This window comes from Elgaria multicarinata, chromosome 2 (assembly GCF_023053635.1).
Source record: "Elgaria multicarinata webbii isolate HBS135686 ecotype San Diego chromosome 2, rElgMul1.1.pri, whole genome shotgun sequence".
Classification (NCBI taxonomy): Eukaryota; Metazoa; Chordata; class Lepidosauria; order Squamata; family Anguidae; genus Elgaria; species Elgaria multicarinata.
The window spans coordinates 163,836,722-163,859,480 of record NC_086172.1 but is presented as its reverse complement, the minus strand read 5'-3'; the positions used below and the strand labels follow the sequence as shown (position 1 = coordinate 163,859,480).

Sequence of the window (22,759 nt, the reverse complement as noted above, 5' to 3'; positions counted from 1 at the left end):
CTTCAACATTTTTATTAATGATTTGGATGAGGAGGTGCAGGGAACGCTGATCAAATTTGCAGATGACACAAAATTGGGTGGGATAGCGAATACCCTTGAAGACAGAAACAAACTTCAAAGTGATCTTGATAGGCTGGAGTGCTGGGCTGAAAACAACAGAATGAAATTTAATAGGGATAAATGCCAACTTCTACATTTAGGGAATAGAAACCAAACAAGATGGGGGATACTTGGCTCAGCAATACTACAAACAAGAAGGATCTTGGAATTGTAGATCGCAAGCTGAATATGAGCCAACAGTGCGATATGGCTGCAAGAAAGGCAAATGCTATTTTGGGCTGCATTAATAGAAGTATAGCTTCTAAATATGTGAGGTACTGGTTCCTCTCTATTCGGCCCTGGTTAGGCCTCATCTAGAGTATTGCGTCCAGTTCTGGGCTCCACAATACAAGAAGGACACAGACAAGCTGGAGCATGTTCAGAGGAGGGCAACCAGGATGATCAGGGGTCTGGAAACAGCCCTATGAAGAGAGACTGAAAGAACTGGGCATTTTTAGCCTGGAGAAGAGAAGATTGAGGGGAGACATGATAGCACTCTTCAAATACTTAAAAGGTTGTCACACAGAGGAGGGCCAGGATCTCTTCTTGATCCTCCCAGAGTGCAGGACACGGAATAATGGGCTCAAGTTAAAGGAAGCCAGATTCCAGCTGGACATCAGGAAAAACTTCCTGACTGTTAGAGCAGTACGACAATGGAATCAGTTACCTAGGGAGGTTGTGGGCTCTCCCACACTAGAGGCCTTCAAGAGGCAGCTGGACAACCATCTGTCAGGGATGCTTTAGGGTGGATTCCTGCATTGAGCAGGGGCTTGGACTCGGTGGCCTTGTAGGCCCCTTCCAACTCTGCTATTCTATAATTCTATGATCTCATCCGAGCCTTGGGGAAATATTAGTGTTAGTCCCCAGCATTTTGTATCAGTTTCTGGAGTCCATCTGAAAAACAAAACAGAGGCTAAAAATTGCAAATGCACTCTATTCTTCCTTCATTCCAAAAGCAGGAACAGTATAAGTAGTTTGCTGTATCTCTTATTTGTTGAACAGGTAAAATGACTGATAGAAAAGTTCTATTAATGATTGAGACTGAAATTAGACTCCGTGGGGATAGGGTTTCGGTGCAGTGTTGATGGAGAAGTAGTCATTACATATAATTTTTTGCTTAAACTCAATTGTCGTCTGCAAAGCATTTAGCACCCTAATGATGGCATGTAGATGACTGAAATTGAGTTCTCAAAGAGTACAATAGATCACTGTGCATTTTTTTGAACGTTGAGCACAAAGCCGCAGTGACTAGTTCATGCAAGTGAAGAATACAGTTCCAATATCTGAGCTCCATAGGGAAGTCAGAATTGCAATAGCACACTTTTGAGGAAGTATAACCATTAGGACAGATGCTATTTCTATCCTATAATATGCCAAGCCAGAGGCACTGGGCAAAAGTATAATGTGTCTGAGCAGCAAGCAGAGTTGCAAGGAGAAAAGCTTACTCAGCAAGTTAAAACGGTGAGCAAGTTTAGTTTAGTAGGAAGATAGAAAAGCAATCAGAAGATACATTGCGAGACGTTGAAGAACTATGTATAGAAAGGGTCAAGCTTTGCTGGCTGACTAATGCTGTTTTCCAAGGAATGTAAATCTCCTGCTGATAACCGGCAATAAACCGGTCAAGCCCTGGATTGACGGGAGGGAGAGATAAGGCAAATTAGGGCTTGGGCCGGGTCTTCGAAGCTGATTCACTAAGGCAAAGAAGGGTCGTTGTCCAGTCCAGGATCCAAAATCCAAAGAAGTCACAGTGTCCAGATGGGGCGAGGTTCAAGGTGTAGGAGCAGGTAAAAGAGCGCTGGCGGGTTGATCTGACATGGCACTTCAATGCCGGCCTGTGGGATTCCAGCAGCTTTATCTCCAGCGTCCTGGAGCAGCTGCTGTTAATTAGTCCCCAGTCTTCTCCGTTGGTGTTTCACGTTAAGCCTCCTTCGCTCTGTAGGGGTCAATGGGACTTGGTCCTCTGAATCAGACAGAGGAGCTGTGGCAGGGCATTGGTCTTTATCTGGCAGTGAGGGCTCCGGGGCTATTTCTGCCCTAGGACCCTCACCCGGATCTGCCTCCTCTCCTTCCTCTTCATCCTCAGATGAATCTGAGGGAGGCTTAGAAGACAACAAGAACAAAGCTTTCAAAAGCACTGGTGCTTTGTCTGGTGAAGTAATCCACAAAGGAATGGAGTTCCTCTGGCCCTCCAGATGTTTTTAGACTCCCATGCCGGCTGGGGTTGATGGAACTTTGAGTCCAACTACATCTGGAGGGCCACAGCTTCTCCATCTCCGGTTTAATGGGCAAAGATTTCTAGTTTTGAGATGTGTTATTTCTAGAAATGATATTTGAAGTGATATCAAGCAAATGGTCTGGGAACGTACTGGAATGAAAAGGAGGTTGCAGATTAAAGGGAATCAGAGAACTTTGGAGAGACTGCAGAAGACATTGTCCCCCTTGTTTGTGGGTTCTTAGTTTTTTTGCTTAAAGATTATTTCCAAACCTTAAATCCTATTCTGTGTGCTTGCACATAAGAATATTTGAACAATGCAGTATTGATAAAAACTGAAGATTACAACCTACATCGTCTCTTATTCTTACAGAATCCTCCAGGTTGCTTTGAAGTTTATGGAGTAAAGGAAGTTGAAAGACGCACTTTAAATTGTGAATATAAAAGATCCTCCACACTCCTGAGAATGGCAGACGTTCAGAATGGCGTTTTTTGCTCCCTTAATCCACTTGAACTCTTTGAACAAGTAACCACACAGGGAGAAAAAGTCAGATCGCTAAAAGCCGAGAAAGCACCAAAGGTGAAATTGCATTTCTTTTGCTGAGCTTCTGTCAATGTTGATTTTCTAGTTAGAACTGCTTTTATAATGTTCTGGTAACAGTATTCTTTCTGTAGAATCCAGTTATACAACTTCTTTAAAAAAATAGTAATAGTAATAAAACCAACATTTTGCAAACTCATATATTATCTACTGCACTGTTCTCCAACCTGGTGCCCTTCTCCTCCCATCAGCCCCAGCCACTATGGCCAATGGTCAGGAATCCTGGGAGCTGAAGCCCAAAACATCTGGAGGGTGCCAAGTTGGAGGTGTCTTGCCTACAGCCTTTTTAAATTTTTGGTGCCGCCATCCAACCCAAATTATAATTTCTACATTCCCTGGTTAGGAGTTATGCATACGGGGTTGGATCCAGAGCGTTGCTTCCATAAATGGAAAAAGCTTCCTCTGTTCTTGGAAGGGGCTGAAATTCAACAGAGGCTCCTACTAGAGGAAGGACAGAGGATGCGATCTTCACCTATTTCCCCCTGCATTCCCCATACTACTTCCCACACTGTTCTAGGGAGAGGGGGGCAAACCCCAAGACCAGCTTTGCAGGGCAAAGGAGGGATCAACGAAAGTTGCCTCCACCGTTTTTCCCACAGGAGTGTGCCTCATCAGCAAAGTTCCACACTGGACCCAACCCAAGGTTTTGTTCCCCTATGGATTTGCTGTCTTATCTATATCTGTTTGCCCTGTTATACTTCATTTTCATTCCACCCCGGTTGTGGAATGAGCTCCCCAGAGAGGTCCGCCTGGCGCCTACACTGTACTCCTTTCGTCGCCAGCTGAAGACCTTTTTATTCTCTCAGTATTTTAACACTAATTTTAACTTAAATTTAAATTTTACTGTTCTAACTCTGTATTTTAATCTTATATCAATTTTGCTGCGTGGTTTTATCCTGGCTGTGCTTTTTATACTGTATTTTGTATTTGTGCTTTTAACCTGTTGGTTGTTTTATTATGGTTTTAATTTTCGTGAACCGCCCAGAGAGCTTCAGCTATTGGGCAGTATAAAAATGTAATAAATAAATAAATAAATTTTCTCTATTTTAATAGTAACTGCTCCATAGATAAATTGGATGGAATAGAAATTGATAAAATTCAGTTTTCTAGGAATTTTGCTTAGGGTGCATGAATGAAAAATGTTATCAGGTGGGATGTGCACATGACCTCTTTACTATAAGACTCAGGAATATAGATCTATATACCAATAGATTTATATGGCCAAGACCTTGGAACCACCTCTTCTTCTCTCTGATCCTGGCCAATACTGCCATTCATTCTTCTGGAGCTTTATTTCCAAGGGTGCAATGTTTAGATTATTAATGGGTTAAGTTAACTGACTTTAAAACATTGTAACTGAGTAAAAAGTTGCCCCCAATTAATTGGTCAACAGTGTTTTTAACGGATTGTATCCAATAGTGTCTGCCAGAGGAACAGACACTGCTGGCGAAAGAGATCCCCTGCAGTCCCATATGGCCCTCAGACCTGCTCTACAGGGTTTGGGCAGAGTAGTAGTAGTAATAATAATAATAATAATAATAATAATAATAATAATAATAATAATAAATTTATTTCTTACCCGCCTCTCCTTTTAGATCGAGGCGGGGAACAACATTAGAACAGGAATCAATACATCTTAAAAAATCATGATTTAACATTGATCTGGATAGGCCTGTCGGAAAAGGCTAGTCTTTAAAGCTGCCTTAAAATCACACATAGAGTTAATTTTACGAATCTCCTCCGGCAGGCCATTCCACAATCTGGGGGCGACAGAAGAAAAGGTCCTCTGGGAAACTGATGTCAGCCTAGTTTTAGCTGACTGAAGTAAGTTCACCCCAGAGGGCCTGAGTGTGCAGGGCGGACTATATGGGAGAAGGCGATCCCGCAAGTAACCTGGACCCAAACCATTTAGGGCTTTAAAGGTAATGACCAGCACTTTGTACTTTGCCCGGAAACTAATTGGCAGCCAGTGGAGTGATTTTAATGTTGGTGTAATGTGGTCACCCCTAGGTGTACCGGTGACCAACCTGGCTGCCATATTTTGAACTAGTTGAAGTTTCCGAACTAGGTACAATGGTAGCCCTATGTAGAGCGCATTGCAGAAGTCAAGCCTTGAAGTTACCAGCGCGTGCACTACTGTCTTTAGGTCTTCTGACTCTAAGAAGGGAGAACACAAGGCGGAGAAGTCCCACTGTACATGTAGAAGTCTGTTGACACCATGTGGGATGTTGCCCAATGTTAGTACTTAGGGCCACCAATCTGCATTTTTTTTCTATATTGGATGAGGTACAGGAGAGAATGCCTCTTCTAAGAGGATTTTCACCACAACACAAAAATGCAACGAACAGTTGTTGTTGTTATTATTATTATTATTACATTTACATACTGCTCCATAGCCGAAGCTCTCTAGGCGGTTTACAAAACCTTCATGTACATTTATGAAGGTTGATCAATGAAATAATAATATAATAATATATTATTACCCGCCTCTCTAATCCTGATCAAGGCGGGGAACAACAGTAAGTATAAAATATTGATTAAAAACATAGTATACATTATTAAAACTTCCTAAAAACCATACTAAAAACATACTGAAAGCATCCTAAAATTCCAGTGGATAGGCCTGCACTCATGTGATGCATTCGACTGCACCCTTAGTCAATTCATGTTTAGACAGAAAAAAAGTCATAGAACTCCCAGCATGCCCTTTCTAGCCATGCTGTTTACAGTCTAAACTTGCGTAGGATTGCGCCCTAAGGTTTCTTTAACCAGGTGGCAGTCAAAGTGGTTTGTGATCTTTGGGAACACTCCGCTTTGAATGTAGCACAGCTGACGATGCCACGGTCATTAATACTTTATTCATTTATTTATTTAAAATTCAAGGTGGTTTACAGGACGATAGCGTGTGTATGTGAGACAGCAGTGGCATATCTACAAATTTCCAATCAACTGCAATATGGTTTGTTGCATTTATTTACTGAGCTCAGTCTCCTTTTTTCAGATTCCTTCAGCCCCAGTGTGTGTGTGTGTGTGTGTGAGTGTGAGTGTGATTGATTGGCAAAGAGGTGCTGCACCCATAGTATGACTTGTCTTGTTTTCTTGAACTGCTGAGTATCCCCACTAGAACTGCGCTGGAGTGGAACAAATATCTAACATAAGATACTGAATCATAAGATACTGGTGATCCTATGTGGTTGTGTATGCTGGGAGTAAGGGGGAGATTTTAAGAAGTAATTTGGACATTGGTGGCGAGAGCTGTTGAAAGGTAGACCCACAGGAAAGTGTGGTGACAAGTATCTCAGGACCATTTTTTTCAATATGAGGGTGGCTTCAGCCATTTTTATCTTCCTCCCAGCATGGATGATTTCTAAGCACATTCACACCTGCTTATCCATTTCTGTCATGGGAAGGATGCTATGGGTTGCTGAGGTGGAGCGGAGTTGCAGGCTTGAGGTCTTAAGAAAGGGGAGCATTTTGTAGTGGAGGACCTAAACTAACATGCCCATATTCCATAAGGATGTGGGGAGAGGCTGAGAGAATGGGAATAGAATGCTGAGTAGAGCGGCCTTTGATCTGATCCAGCAGGGGTCTTCTTATATTCTAATCACTCTTACGTTTATGTTCTAACTATTCTTATCTCTTATGTTCTAATCCCCTTGGAGGACATCCCACCGCTGCTACCCCCGATCCCGATACCAGCAGGGGAATCCGTGCTGTTAACTGTAATCTCAGATCGGAGATAGTAATAGGGTGATACCCTCTGAGAGAATTCCTCCAGGGGGCAGTGCTTGGAGCCTTAAGACCTGTCCACTGGAAGAACCTCAAGAGGTTGCATAGGCTGGATTGGGGTGCCTTGCACGCCAGAGAAGGCCCAGGGGTGTGGGGGTGGACACTTATTCTAATGTCTAGTGAGTTTTAGGCAGAGGCAAGATATAAACGGCTGACTTTCATGTTCACAGCTAAGCAACTAGAAAGTTGATACCAAACTTCCGAATTGCTTTCTCGCTCCCAGTTTTCTCAAAAATCATTATTTGAGATTTTTATTCCCACACACACACCTTCCATAAAAGAGCTCAGTGTAATGTCCATGCCTGTTCCCATCCTTTTTGAAAACCGTTATAACCAGATTTCAAGTAACTCTGCTTGCCTTGCGGGGCTACCTTCTGGGTAGTGCGATCAGGCTGTAAAGGAAATAATACCTTCATCACACCTTTAATCTGAGTACCTTTAAGAACCTTTTTCCATTGAAGTCCCTGAGAGATAAGTAAATATTTGTACTCGTTTTGCAAGTGGAAAAGTGAAATGGAGACCTTGAATGACGGGCTCAAGGTTACACAAACAGGTTGCTTGGCTTGTTTACAAAGAGTTTTGGCAACCAGCTACTTCATCTCTCCCCTCGCCAGCCATTCCTCTTGTCTTCAGCATATAATTCATGAACATTGATATGCGTATTTCACTTTGGACGTATTGAATATTTCTTTTCCTGTGTGATGCATGTAAGTAGCTGGAAGGCCAGAACTTTTTAAACTTCATTAACCTGAGCAGTGTTTTGCTTCTTTTTTTCTTTCTTTCTTCCTTATTCTATTCCAGGATGAAATTGATTCAGCAGTTAAGTTATTATTGTCATTGAAACTGAGCTTCAAAACAGCGACAGGCCAAGAGTATAAAGCAGGTTCCCCTCCGACAGATTTCACTCCAGTTGGTAACGGTCCAGGTGATGCTGAAGAAGATGATGTCATCGACCCTTGGACAGTACAGACATCCAATGCAAAAGGGGTAGATTACGATAAACTCATAGGTTTGTGGTGCTCCATCTGTTTTTTAATCAAAAATATAACATGTCTCCATAAGGCCAGGAGTAGGGAACATGTGGCCTTCTGGATGCTGTTGGTCTACAATTCCCATTTTCCCTGACGTTGTTGGCTGAGTCTAGTGAGGGTTGGAGTCCAACAAACATGTATAAAATTATGCATAGTTTGGAGAAAGTGGCTAGGGACAAAGTGGCTGGGAATTCTAGAACTCAGAGTCCTTCCATGAAGCTGAATGGTGGGAGAAGCAAGATAGATAACAGGAAGGATGGCTTTTCACTGCACATGGTTAAACTATGGAATTCACTTCTACAAGATGCAATGATGGCCACAAATTTGGATAGCTTTAAAAGGTGATTGAACAAATTCATGGAGGAGGGCAATCAATGGCTACTAGCCAGTGTGGTATAGTGGCTAAAGTGTCAGACTGGGAGCTAGGAGATCCAGGTTCTAGTCCCCACTCGGCCATGGAAACCCACTGGGTGACTTTGGGCCAGTCACAGACTCTCAGCCCAACCCATCTCACAGGATTGTTGTTGTGAAGATAAAATGAAGAGGAGGAGGATTATGTATGTACACCGCCTTGGGTTCCTTGGAGGAAAAAAGGTGGGATATAAATGCAATAATAATAATAATAATAATAATAATAGATGGCTATATATTTCCTCCAGACAATATCTAGGAGCAATAGGATTGCTTCCTAAATTTAATGGCTGTAGATTTTGTAGACATATCAGAATTTACAGGGGAGGACTATTTTTGAGCCATTTTGTCCCTGTTTTGATTTTCTAACCCGTGTGTGTGTGTGTGTGTTTGTGTTTGTATGGAGTATTGTTAACTCTGTGGTGTGTATAATCTGTTGCCCAATTTGTTTGTCTTCAGTTCGATTCGGAAGCAGCAAAATTGATAAAGACCTCATCAATCGAATAGAGAGAGTTACAGGCCAGAAACCGCATCACTTCCTTCGCAGAGGCATCTTCTTTTCTCACAGGTGGGTCCATTTCAGCAATGGCTTGTTTGGTTGTTGTTTTTCAAATGAGCAAAAGCTATTGTGTGTCCTCTTTCACGCATTCTGCTGTTGCGTTGTATAGTGTTTGACACACAAGTCCACCAAAGAAACCCAAAGCGAACTTTCATATGGAGGGAAATGGTAGAGGTGCCTGTTGCAGTGCTTCATATTTCAAAACTGAAATGTCTCTCTTTTTCCTACGGCTTTGCAGAGATGTTTCACTATTGAAACTATAATTTGTATTTTGAGGGAAATAGTGCAATCACAAAAATGTTCATAGAATCATAGAATCGCAGAGTTGGAAGGGGCCTATAAGGCCATCGAGTCTAACCCCCTGCTCATTGCAGGAATCCACCTTAAAGCATCCCTGACAGATGGCTGTCCAGCTGCCTCTTGAAGGCCTCTAGTGTGGGAGAGACCAAGACCTCCCTAGGTAATTGGTTCCATTGTTGTACTGCCCTAACAGTCAGGAAGTTTTTCCTGATGTCCAGCCGGAATCTGGCTTCCTGTAACTTGAGCCCGTTATTCCGTGTCCTGCACTCTGGGAGGATCGAGAAGAGATCCTGGCCCTCCTCTGGGTGACAACCTTTTAAGTATTTGAAGAGTGCTATCATGTCTCCCCTCAATCTTCTCTTCTCCAGGCTAAACATGCCCAGTTCTTTCAGTCTCTCTTCATAGGGCTTTGTTTCCAGACCCCTGATCATCCTGGTTGCCTTCCTCTGAACACGCTCCAGCTTATCTGCATCCTTCTTGAATTGTGGAGCCCAGAACTGGACGCAATACTCTAGATGAGGCCTAACCAGGGCCGAATAGAGAGGAACCAGTACCACACGTGATTTGGAAGCTATACTTCTATTAATGCAGCCCAAAATAGCATTTGCCTTTCTTGCAGCCATATCGCACTGTTGGCTCATATTCAGCTTGTGATCTACAACAATTCCAAGATCCTTCTTGTTTGTAGTATTGTTGTTGTCACTCTTTCTTTTGGCACCTGTTCTCCTTTCTTTTCACACAGTCAGGCTCTTTCAAATGGCATGCCATGTTTCTTTGCTTTTCTCCAGAGATATGAACCAAGTACTTGATGCATATGAAAACAAGAAGCCATTTTATCTGTATACAGGCAGAGGTCCCTCATCCGAGGCAATGCACGTTGGTCACCTCATCCAATTTATTTTTGCAAAGTAAGTAACTCTGGCCTGAAGACAGTTCATTTCATACGATACATTTCTTATTTGAGAAGCGGTTCATATCAGTGACAAATATTCAGTAGACAATCAGTGGTTGTGATTCAGAGAACTCAGGCTTAGATTCTGAGATCCGTAAGCAGAAGGAAGTTTAGAAAAGGGGACTATTTTCTTTCTTTTTTTATTGTTTTTTTATTATTATTATTTAAGGATTTTTATGCCGCCATTCAGCCAAAAAAGGCTCTCACGGCGCCTTACAAAAGTATTTCTTGACAGTCCCTGCCCACAGGCTTACAATCTAAAAGACATGACACAAAAGGAAAGGGGATTGGGAGGGAGGAGGAGGAGGTGGAAAAGGAAAGCAAATTCAAATTGTTTAAACATACATTTATAATCACACTGCAAATATACAAAATTGAACAAAAAATAAAATCCTTCTGAAATAAGCCCAAATATATAATGTACGGACGAACGTTATCTTGACATTTATTTTTCCAGAAAGTAACCAGTTTACCCATTTTTTCCAACAAAGGTATTATCCACTAAATGATTTTATTTTGCACAAATGTAATAAGTCAGTTTCATCATTGTGGCTATTTCCTTAATTCTAAAAAAACAATCTGACAAGCCGGGTTGGAGCCTGCTATTTCTTCCAATGAGCAGCTGTTGCTTCCAGACAAGGGCCCTTAGTGCTACCAGTTAGAAGGCATTATGAGGCTATTCTGTCTTTACTGGCATAAAGCCCATGGTGCCACGAGTGCTAGTAATCCTGCTCCTTTCCCGCTTTTTCCCCTGCTCAGTGCCCTCACTACAGAGGTGCTCATGAATAATGTAAATATGGCTCATGAATAGTGAATCCCCCCCTCTCTGAAATTTGCATGTGTCACAGCCCCACCCCCTCTCTTACGCACCCCGATTGGCTGTCTCCATCCCCTTGCTGCTGGCGACAACAGCCTAACCATGCAGCTGCGCCCAGGGCCTGCCTTCACACCACACTGATTGGCAAAGCAGGGCTGTCCGTCATCCTGCTCCCCTAGGGGTTGCCCTGCCTATTTGGTGCGGAGGAAAATAATTGCTATTCAAGCTCGAGCTTTGAACTTTTTCAAACTTTCGAAAGTTTCTGCACATCTACATCGCTCAAGCTTCAGTTTAAAACTAAAATGAGCAAAATCGATCTGGTAGATCTCAAGTAATAAGCCTTACACTACCGTATTCTTATATAAGTTTGGTTTTTTTAAAATATTCCTTAACGGATTTCTGCAGTAAGCAAAAAGGCAGAAGAAGTGGTGGGAAAAGAGAGGACAGCTACAAGTGGAAGGCGAAGCTGTCTAGACCATCTGCAAAAGTTTCACAGTTGAGGCAGGACAGTGGCAAGATAAAAGCCTCATCTGGAAGCATCCCTTGTCAATACCAAAGCCACGGTGTGTCAATACGATGAGAGTATAATGGCAAAAAAAAATTTTTTTTCAATAATGGTCAAATAAATAAAGATCACAGTTTGACTGCAATGCTATTCAGGAGGAAAAAATAATGACTACCTCTGACATTACTTGTGTCAGATGAAAAGATGAAAGAAGGAAGGGGCGACACTATTATTTTCCATGGAAAAGGTGGACCTGTCACCAGAGCTTACCAAATACATGTCTTCCCTGCAAAACTGGTGCATGCATCTTACCATATTATGTTTATTTGCCTGTTGACATTGGCCTTTGCCACTGAGAAAATAATTCTCCAAAGGCTGCCCAAGGGATCGTGAATAATTTCTATTTTTTTAAAAAAGTAAAAAAATATTTTAATTTTAACCCAAAAGTGTGAATAATTTGAACCCACATCATGCACTCCCATGGAGATAATCTAGTTGGCTTGTGATTTAACCAGAGCCCACCCCAAAAAACTCTTCACTAAATTTGTTTCATTTTTTCTTTTTTAAACTAGGTGGCTACAAGAAGTATTTAATGTTCCCTTGGTCATACAGTTGACTGATGATGAGAAGTACCTCTGGAAAGATCTAACAGTTGAGAAAGCTTACCAGTATGCTGTAGAAAACACCAAGGACATTATAGCCTGTGGATTTGACATCAATAAAACCTTCATCTTTTCTGATCTCGATTATTTGGGGTACGGTTCTTAGAATTCTTTAAATGGCACGATCAAAAGTCTTCAGTTTCCTGTGATTTTAAGCTATCCAACAACTTTACTAGAGATTGGGGGGTTGCGGATTCTGGGGTTGGGCGGGGTGTTAAACCAATTTGTTTCAAGGAACATAAGACACTGTCAGGCTTATTTCAGTTGTTCATATAACATTGCTAAATAAGCTTTTCGTTTTTATTTTATTTGAGTTAAGAAGACGAGAGAGAATAAATGGAATTCTGCAAAAGGTTAATTCTTTTTTGTTGGAGTGCCATGAAAAGTTTCTGCTTGATAATCCAGTGTTCCTTTGTCATGCTGTTGAGCCATCAGGAAGAATCACAAGCGCTGCGATGTGCATTGAGCTATAGCTTTAAGTGCCAGTAGAGGGTGCCGTGCCACAGCAACCCCTTGAGGTCATTTCAGCTTCAGAGGAAATGGCAATTTGTCAAAAAGGAAAACAGATCTTGAACTCTGTTGTGTTTGATTGTTTGGCCAGCCTCTGAGGAAGCAGCCTGTGGTTTTCCTTAGACTCTTGACATCCCTGGATTGCAGGCCCAGAGGCTGTAGAATGTGATATACTCTTTGAGTCAATCTGGCTCTGCTTCCTGATAATGTTCTTTCTCTTAACGACACTGATCTGGCATGCGAGTAAGTCTCTGGAGCAGCCTCAGCCTGTCTTTGTTCTGATTTAAATACAGTCAGGGAAGGAATCTGAAAATTAAGATTATTTATTTACAGAGGCCCGCTGGGAAACAACATCTACGATAGGGCAAGGGGCTGTAGTCTCAGTGATAAAGGGCATGTTTTGCATGCAAAGGATCACAAGTTCAATGCCCTGCGTCTTCAGTTAGGTCTGGGAAAGACTTCTGCCTGGAGCGGCTGCCAGTCAGTATAAACCAGGGATGTAGGAACAGGGGGGTAAATCCAGCCTTCCTGGTGCCCCACTCTGGCCTTTGGAGTCCCCCAAATGGCCACACACCCTTTTACACAACCAACAATTGCTTAGTGGTTTCTTGGTTTTTGTGGAGTTTTCCCCCATTCTAAAAAGTTGAAATGCCTCTCCGAAGGCTTAATTACTGGCAATTAGAGCTTTAAAATAAGGTATGCTGGTATTTTTAGTGTTTTGGTCCCACCCCTTTTTACTTTAGCTCCACCCACCACTGGAATGCAGCCCCCGAGAGCTTCTCCAAAATGGAATATGGCCCTCGGGCTGAAAGAGGTCCTGCACCCCTGGTGTGGACAATAACAAACTAAATGAGCCAATTCTCTGTCTCCATACAAGTCAGCTTCCTACGTTCCTGTGACAGAGGCAGATTACAAGTCAGAGATTGTGGATAGGGATATATTTTTCTCCCTCTCTCAAAATACTAGAAGCCGGGGTCATCCCCTGAAGCCGATTAGTGGGAGATCCAGGACAAATAAAAGGAAGTACTTTTTTACACAGCACATAGTTAAATTATGGAACTCGCTACCACAAGATGTAGTGATGGCTACCAATTTGGATAGCTTTAAAAGGGGGTTGGATAAATTCCTGGAGGCAAAGGCTATCACTGGCTACTAGCCCTGATGGCTGTGTGCTACCTCCAGTATCAGAGGCAGTAAGCCTGTGTGCACCAGTTGCTGGGGAACATGGAAGGGAGGGTGCTGTTGCACCGTGTCCTGCTTTGTTGGCCCCTGGTCAACAGCTGGTTGGCCACTGTGTGAACAGAGTGCTGGACTAGATGGACCCTTGGTCTGATCCAGCAGGGCTCTTCTTATGTTCTTACGTTCTTAATGACCTCCACTTGACCTACATATGTTCTGTCTCTAAGACTGGCAGCAAGTTTGCCACGAATTGGCAAAAGTTATTGGGTATACAGAACCATTCTAATTGAGCAGTAATAGATTTGATTTTCCATTAGTTTGTAACCAGTATCTTAGCTGTTGTAAGCAGATGCCATACTGTTATCATAGTTGATCTTTATGGACATTCTTATTAGGCCCGTGTAGGAGAACAAATTGATGTTCTTTTATGCCAATGGGGAAAAAATTGCAGAAACATGGCATTGCTTTGGTGTGTGGGGATGTGTGTGTGTGTGTGTGTGTGTGTGTGCGCGCGCGCGCTCATGCTTCTTTGTCGTGAAATGATACTTTTCTAAATCATTTGCAAACACCTTATGAAAAATAATAAATATTACTTTATGAATTTGCATTGAGCAGAAATCATTAGTATCTTTACTTCTGCATGCAATACGTCAATAGCTCAGGCTTCTTGGGAGAATCGATTGCAGTGTTGGCCTGAGAGTATTCTCCGGAAGGCATTCTTCTCCCTGTCCAAAATTCTAACTCCTCTTCTCTCCCCACTCCCCTTTGCTCCCAGGACAAGCCCAGGATTCTACAAGAACATTGTTAAAATTCAGAAGCATGTGACATTCAACCAAGTGAAAGGAATCTTCGGTTTTACAGACAGTGACTGTATAGGTGAGTTCCTGATAGGTTTGTAGGAATTAATGAATTCAAGTTGCTTGGAAAGAAGGACGCAGTGGGGTTCTGTTTCAAACTGTATCAAAGAACTAGTGTGGTATAGTGGTTAGAATGTGGGACTAAGGCCAAGGTGACCCAGGTTCAAATTGTGGTTCCCTCAAAATGTTTTGGCCTGAACCTCCTACCTAACATTAATCATTTAAGGTATGCTGATGACACCATATTATTAGCAGGAACTAGCAACAATTTGAAACATATGCTGACGAAGGTTAAGGAAGAAAGTACAAAAGCAGGACTTCACTTGATCATCAAGAAGACTAAAGTGATGACAACAGAGGGCTTAAGTAATTTTAAAGTTGAAAATGAGGAAATTGATCTAATCAAGGATTGTGAATATCTTGGCACAGTTATTAAATTAGATGGAGACAATATCTCCCTGAGCCCTAAATGTAAGCCCTATTCAGGCATTCAATACCCATGGGTACCTAATGCTTGAATAAGGCTGTTAAGTTCTCTGTTTCGATGTATTCTTTTTGTTTTGCTTTCTGGCCTAAGAATGGAATCTTAAGGATAGTTTGCTTAAAGGAGTCATCTCCTGAAAGGGGTTAGCAAAACCAGCCATGTCTGCCTTATAAATGAGATGTAGTAGGGCCAGTAAGGGCATGTGTCTACCTACAGAGAGACTGTCTGCCCCAAAGACGGTATTTATTGTACAAAATACCTTTCTGTCAATATTCTTGTATTTATTAACAGGATATCTTTCCATCAAGCTAAGTTTTTGCTATTCATCGACTGTTAACTGCTATGTTGCTAAACTTACAGCCATCTGCAAATAGTATTAGAAACTTTTTTAATACACTGGTAGAATGCAGCAAGAATGGAAGACATATTCACTGGTAAAAACAAGATCGCAAATGTGTGTTTTGTGCCCTTCTAGGAAAGATCAGTTTTCCTGCTATTCAAGCAGCTCCATCGTTCAGCTCTTCATTTCCCCAGATCTTCAACGATAAGAAGGACATTCAGTGTCTGATCCCATGTGCAATTGATCAGGTGTGAAACCCTTCTTCTTACAGTCTTTTGAACCATTTTCATCATAGCTGATAAACAGATGTTATAAATACCAGAGATGGATGTATTCTGCAGATTTTTAATGGCACCCAATCCAAATATTTAGGGCACAATTAGAGATATGCAAGATAGGGTCTAAGGTAAGTTTTACTTAAGAATGTTCATGAGGGCTGGAAACTTTCCTTTCCTCCCCCACAGCCACCTCTAGTGTCCCAAAAAGCTTATCTGAAGGGGCTGAATCCCTTCTTGAACAATGTGGGACAGGAAATTTTCTTTCTGGGAATGCCCTTAAGGGTGCAATCTTATGCATGTTTAGAGAGAAAAAGGACCTAGAACTCTCAGCATTCCTCAGCCAGTTTTTCTTTCTAAACACTCACAGGATTGCACCCTAAGTTAACTTACTTTAAAATTTATGTGTTATTTTGGGGAATTTCTCCTCTTCCCCAGCAGCCCTCTGCACCCCATCTCATATAGTTCAGGAGGGTCCCCTGACCATCAGAAGCATTTCAAGGGGCTGCAAGGGAGAGAGGGCAAAAAACCTTTCCTTCTATTATCTTCCTGGAGTTAATTTAGCTTTTGGATCAAAGCCACAGACTCTAATCTTTGGTATGAAGTATTCAGCATTCTAAGAATTATTAGAATTCTTCAGCATACTGAGAATTATTAGAGTGTATGATTTAGCATCCTGAGGATATTAACCATTAAAAAGTTTCTAGACCTTATGGCTAAAGAGAAATACTTGGAAATGTCTGTGCATTTCCTTCGAACAGTCCTTGCCAAGTTTTGTTTTGTTTTGATGCAGCAGTTCATATTGAAAACACTGACTGGGTTCAGACAACATGATAACCAATGGTGGTTTAAATAGTCAACGGCTGGTTATTTAACCCCCATGGGTTATCATGTTAGGTGGAAAGAGTTTTTTAACCAACATTTGGTTGTTTAGCTAAAATAACCAACTCAAATAACCAATGCTCTGTAGAGTTGGCTATTTGAACCACCATTGGTTATCGTGCTATTTGGAGGGCACCACTGGTCATTTCCTCAGTCACTGTTGGTTGTTTCATCAACCACAGAGTCGCAAAGCAAGAGTGGTCAAAGTGGTGGCTGCCACTCTAGTCCAGCTGGCAGGATAGATTTTCAGTAGCAATGGCTGATGGGGTACTAGTGGGAGGGCTGAGGGGGGAGAGAGGCAGGGAATGAGCGAGTCAACTCAGTGGGGATAGTTGGTTAACTCGATGCTGATCCTAATCCACACCACGTTTGAGAGTACCCCCTAGATAAACAACTTTTGAGTTGTTTTTACCCTACTGTTGACTATTGTGTCTGAATACCCTTTAGCGTGTATTTTTACCGCCGCAAGGGCAGGTGGCCACAAGCAGATCTGTTCTGCTGTCACTTGTTCTGTGCATCTGTCATTGAAAGGACTAGTGCTTACCACTGGTAAAGCCTGTTGGCTTGTGTAGAGGGTGTAACCACATTGGTGCAGGCCTCTGGGTTCCACTTTGAACCTCTGTCTCTATCTTGGAGGGTGTGTGCTGTAGATGGCTTCTGTATGCCATAGTTATGACTTTTCCACTCCAACTGGCTTTAATTAGCTTAGAAGCACTCCTAGTTTTGAGCATGGACCATTCCCTATTGAATTACCAAAACTCTTTCAGCTGGTGGAGCAGAATCAGCTACAGTCCCTCCTGTTTGAGGTCTAAAGTCTTCTCAGCAAGTCCCTTTTGAAATGCCAGGCCTTCTACCTTATAATATCTGTGCTACCCTGCATAAATCAGCGCCCAGTGACCATGGTTCAGGCATGTTTTTAATTTTTGTGAACTGCTCAGAGAGCTTTGGCTATGGGACAGTACAGAGATATAAGAAATGAAATGAAATGAAGAGATAACAATTAGCAAGGCTTGGTCTCTGTACCCAGTGTTAAACTAACGTGTCAAGACCTGCTCGACTATATATATAACTTCCCCCTTAATAAAGAAGAGAGGAGTTTCTTTATTTGTCTTTTACACCACTTTCCGAATGGTCGTTACTTTGCCCGACGGGATCTCAGAGTTGCCAACCCATGCCTGCTGATCTTTTCCACTGCATTTCCCACAAGGACAGGGCTGTGATTTGCTTCAGCTCCTCCTTTATATCCAAGGTTAATACATCTTTTAACAAAATGTTGGGGTTAATCATACCCAATTTTGCCCCCCAAGCCTCAACGGAGAAAAAGCTTGACCTTGTCTTGGTGTTTGGAGAACTCTACGGTTCGTCTCTGGAGGACAAGATCCTCCCATTGCTTCTCTTAACACCTTTCTGTAAATTATGGGATTTAGAGAAAAGGCAGGAAAGCAACTAAAATCCCCCTAGTTTGTTCGCTAAAAGTATGTGTTATAGACACCTGCGAAGAAGGTGGTGAAGGTCCGGGAACAATCCTCAACATGCTTTCAGAGAGATAGTTACTTTCCGGATGATTCATATTAAAGCTACAAGTGAGGGCATGCAGGGCACATGACCTGTGGTTGGGGATGATAGAAATTGCTGTACACTTCCACTCACATTACAGAATCCTTGCACTATTTCAGCTAAGATCTCTTTTAATAGAATGGTGTTTCAGAGAATTCTGAAGCATTAAAGTGTATTTATTTTATTAAAACATTTGTATCCTGCCCTATATCACTGGGATCTCAAGGCGGCATACAGATAAAATCATACAAGCCGTATAAAGCAATAAATATATACAGATATTAAATTAAACCATTAATCAAGCTAAAACAAGTATAGAATTTAAAAGCAGTAGAAAAAATTGCGAACTATTAAAACTATGCACAAGCCTGGTGAATTTAGTCATCAAAGGCTTTGTTAAAAAGCCATGTTTTAACTTGGTGCTGAAATGAGGTCAGCGCCGGCACCAGTCAGACCTCCAAGTCATTCCACAACCGGGATGCCACAACAGAGAAAAACCTCTCCCATGTCCCGCCATAGCTTATGTCTCGCGCTGGTGGGATGCAGACGAGGACTCCTCCAACAGATCTCAAGTCTCGGGCAGACACCTAAGAAAGTAAGTGAACCTTACAGCCAGGTTCAAGGTTTGCATGACTGAGACTGAAAGTAGGTTATTTATATAAAAGCTAGGAGATAGATAGAGGCTGAACTAGCCCAAAGACAACTACAGTGTGTTGTCTGCATTCACCTTTACACAAGGCTGTTCCTGCTTGTTTTTAGGATCCCTATTTCAGGATGACGAGAGACGTGGCTCCTCGGATTGGCTTTCCCAAGCCAGCGTTGATGCATTCAGTCTTCTTTCCAGCCTTACAAGGAGCACAGACAAAAATGAGTGCTAGTGACCCCAACACCTCTATCTTTCTGACAGACACACCCAAGCAAATAAAAACAAAGGTAAGCAAGTAAAACTCTCTTTTTTTTTTTTTTTAACTACACCTGTGTTTTCCATTATGCCGTCTTAATTTCACATTGAAACATGCCTCTCTCCCTCTTTCCTTGTACAATTTGTACCGAAACACAATTCTAAAACAACTATTCTAAAAAATGCTAAAACTGACTGGATGGCACACACGTTATTCTAATCACATGATCCTTGCAACTGCCAGCTAAACTAACAGTAATATTTAATGTACTAAACATCCTGTTTGTTCTTCTGGCAGAGGCCATGAGCTGACGTAAATGTTAGCCTCGTGATGTCACTTTTTCTAAAAATACATAGTAGGTTTCCAAGGCTTTAAAGATTGACACGTTGTGAGGTAAATTGGGCCAGTAGACCTTATTTCCTATTGACTGCCTCTCTGCGGCACCAGAAATCAGCCTACGTGGTGACCGTTGCTAGGCAAGCTATTATAGTCAGTGATCCCAATCTGCTTAGCGGTGAAGAGATAGCTACGTTAGCCCTTCCCTTGAACTGTGTTTTGAGTAGCATGTTCCAACGTGAAGTCTGTGCAGCCCGAAGGAGATCAGGCGTGACGCTTTGCCAGGATACTACACTGGGTGCGTTGCATTGTGGTATTTGGACAATGAGTGAATCGCGAAACAAAGGTTTAGCAGGACAAAACATGATTCTGAGGCATGTAGTGGAATACCTTCAGGTTACTTCACATGCTGAGGGTTACAGCTCACGCCGCTGAATATTTTCTCCCTTGCTTAAAGTTGTTGTTCAGCAAAGAATTTATGAGCAAGCTTTCCAATATCATGATCATTTTTTTAAAAAACAAAACAAAACACCCAAAAATGACAACTCAGTTTCATTTTCAGTAACAGGGAAAAAAATGCATTTCATTGCTGAGGTAGCAGTGCAAAAGGAAATCCCTAAGAGTAATCAACCTCTGACAGAACTTGTATGGTAATTCAAACCATTGCTGATGAAAGGCAATTTGGGACTCAGCAGTTCGATTATTTATTTTATTTATTTAGAGGCGGAGTAACTGTGTTGCTGTTTCATTTGGTGAGGCCTCCTTTATGTCGTGGGATGGGAATCCAGTGTGTTTCATGAAGCTTTTGCAGACCTCCAATACTTTTGAGCACCTTTTTCCATACAGACACACCCTTCGTCATATCGCCAAGGCCCACCTTTATTTCATTTGGAGGGTTTGTACCCGGCCCTTCAACAGGTTCCAAGGCCACCTTATCGAACACCACAATGCAAAAGAGGATTATAAAAACAGTAGAAATAAAAACAAACGTAAAGCACTTAGAAGCCATTACATATTTGTGCTTTTCTTTATTCATTCTGCTCATGGCATACTGTGCCCTGGATTGTGTGAGTGAGATGAAGAATGATGTGTTTGACTTAATGACATGTGTTTGACTTAATGGCATGGTATTCAACTTGATGACTCTGGACTTTTCTATCTCTTTGATTCTATGAGCTGCTCCTTGGCAGTAGCGCCAGACCAAATTTACAGAATCTTCTGCTCCCTCAGAGGCTGTTCTGGGGACTTTCCAGGAGAAGCTGTAAATCTGCAGGATCCAAAGCTTTGCGTTCTCCTGACACACCCCTAGAACTGAATAGGGGTGTGTGTTGTCCCTGCCTCTTATCAGCAACAATTCCCCTTCTCTAAGGCCTTTCTCACCCCAAGCAGGAACCAACTTCTCTCTCTCTCTCTCTCTCTCTCTCTCTCACACACACACACACACACACACACACACTGGGTTTTGCTACCACCAGGACCTTTAGGTTCAGGCCTAACCCTGTGCAGACACACAGACTTTATTCTCTAACCTTGTAATGTTCCTTTTATTACCTCCCTCTTATGTAGCCAAGAGCAGAAGGCATGGGATTTTTTTTAAACAAAGAAAGCTTTATTGATTACAGTAATAAATTGTTGTATAATAAACAGGTAACTCTTGGTGATTCTATCAATATATGTTCCCTCATACACAATACTTTAGAGCACGCTCTCCAGCAATCCCTGCACTAGGGGTGTGCACGGACCCCCCACTCCGCTTCACTTCCAGATCCGCGATTTGCGGATCAGGCCGCTCCGCCCCGCCCCTGCCCCGTCTATGTCCACTCCGCTCCGCTCGGAGCTCCGGATCCGGATCGGAGCTCCGTTTCCCCCCCCCCCCCATAGGCTTGCATTAAGCTTAAAAAGTATACAACTTTTTTTCTGTGAAAGTTAGAAACCTCAAGTTTGGCACCATGACACCTCATGGAAGTACACACGCGCATGCCAAGACTCAAGGCAATCCCATCATCCCCTGATTTTTGGAGAATTTATGAAAACCAGGCACCCCATTCACACCCCTTTCCATAGCTCCATCAATTTGCACTTTAGAAACCTCAAACTCGCCACCATGATAGCTTGTCCAGGGATACATATGCACGCCAAGACTCAAGGCAGTCCCAGCGGCAGAGCCCGGTAAAGGACCAAGGGAGAGGGGGACCTTACCTGCCTCCGTCCGCGGTCCGTCGGCGTCTTCAATTGAGCCCGCGGTTCCACCAGGAAGCCTGGGCCAAGCGGCCCAGGCTTCCTGGTGGAACCGCGGGCTCAATTGAAGACGCTGACGGACCACGGACGGAGGCAGGTAAGGGAGAGGAGGGCGGGGAGGGGGGTTATGTGGCGACTGCAACAGCGGCAGGGCCCGGTAAACCCCACTTACCTTTCCGGTGGAGCTCCGGATCGAGGCGAAGGATCCGCCTTCACCTCGATCCTCTTCGCCACGCTCCGCCGGCCCCCCAATCCTCTTCGCCTCCGCCTTAAGGGCAGGCGAAGCCCCCCCGCTCCGCTCCTGCTTCTCCAGTCCGATTAGAAGCGGAGCACATCCCTACCCTGCACAATCACCATAGACCTCTCTCTCTCTCTCTCTCTCTCTCTCTCTCAATCCTAAAATCCTATCTATATCCCTGTCTGTGATCTAAACACTATCTCTGTATTATCTGACTCACACAGCACACAGTTTATACAACACACTCCACCCTCTTCACCCACTCATCACACATATCAATTCTACCATTTTTCCTGTCATTCATCTCTCTCTGTGTGTCATCACAGGCATACTCACCATAAAACACAGAGATGTAACAGTCATGCATAACCATAACCACAAGTTCGTTATATATAAACGTGTAATGTCACAGGGGGAAACTGCCAGCTCTGGAGCTGGTATTGATTCCCATTCCAGTGGGAGGGAAACTGTTTTTTGTTTTTTTGTTTTTTTGTTTTAAAAGCTCCTGCAAAAAGAAGGAAACCAACACTGCTATCTTCCATTCTGTCAGCATGAGGAAAAGGCAATCTCTCCACTTCGAATTCTCCCTCCCCTGCTCTGTAGGAATACTCTGTTTTCCTTTATGCATGCATTTTATTAACTTTTCTATTGAATATTCAACGCCACTTACAATCAGCGATTAAGACTAGCTGAGATGGTACACTGGAGAGTGCTACACAAATGGTTTTGAATATGCTGAAACCCTTGAATCTTCTTTCAGGTCAATAAACATGCGTTCTCTGGTGGCAAAGACACTGTGGAAGAGCACAGGCAGTATGGGGGCAACTGTGATGTCGATGTGTCTTACATGTACCTCACCTTCTTCCTTGAAGATGACGACAAGTTGGAAAAAATCAAGCAGGTAATTGCTACTTACTTACTTCCTCCAGGGATGGTTTCCCGCCCTGATCAAAACCCCTCGGTAATTACCATTTTGCAGTTTTCATTCAGTGCCATTTTCCCTTCCTACTCCTTTGTGTCTCT

General features: G+C 42.7%; 1 protein-coding gene across 1 annotated transcript in view; it reads left to right on the top strand.

Moving 5' to 3' along the window:
• Positions 1-22,759, top strand: part of WARS1 (tryptophanyl-tRNA synthetase 1) — a 32,370-nt gene that overhangs the window by 4,960 nt on the left and 4,651 nt on the right. The window contains exons 2-10 of the mRNA XM_063118058.1: positions 2,685-2,891; positions 7,503-7,710; positions 8,603-8,711; positions 9,791-9,910; positions 11,849-12,031; positions 14,403-14,503; positions 15,444-15,556; positions 18,782-18,955; positions 22,497-22,637. Of these exons, the coding sequence (XP_062974128.1) occupies positions 2,778-2,891; positions 7,503-7,710; positions 8,603-8,711; positions 9,791-9,910; positions 11,849-12,031; positions 14,403-14,503; positions 15,444-15,556; positions 18,782-18,955; positions 22,497-22,637 (1,263 nt within the window). The 5' untranslated portion in view covers positions 2,685-2,777. The remainder of the gene's footprint in view (positions 1-2,684; positions 2,892-7,502; positions 7,711-8,602; positions 8,712-9,790; positions 9,911-11,848; positions 12,032-14,402; positions 14,504-15,443; positions 15,557-18,781; positions 18,956-22,496; positions 22,638-22,759) is intronic.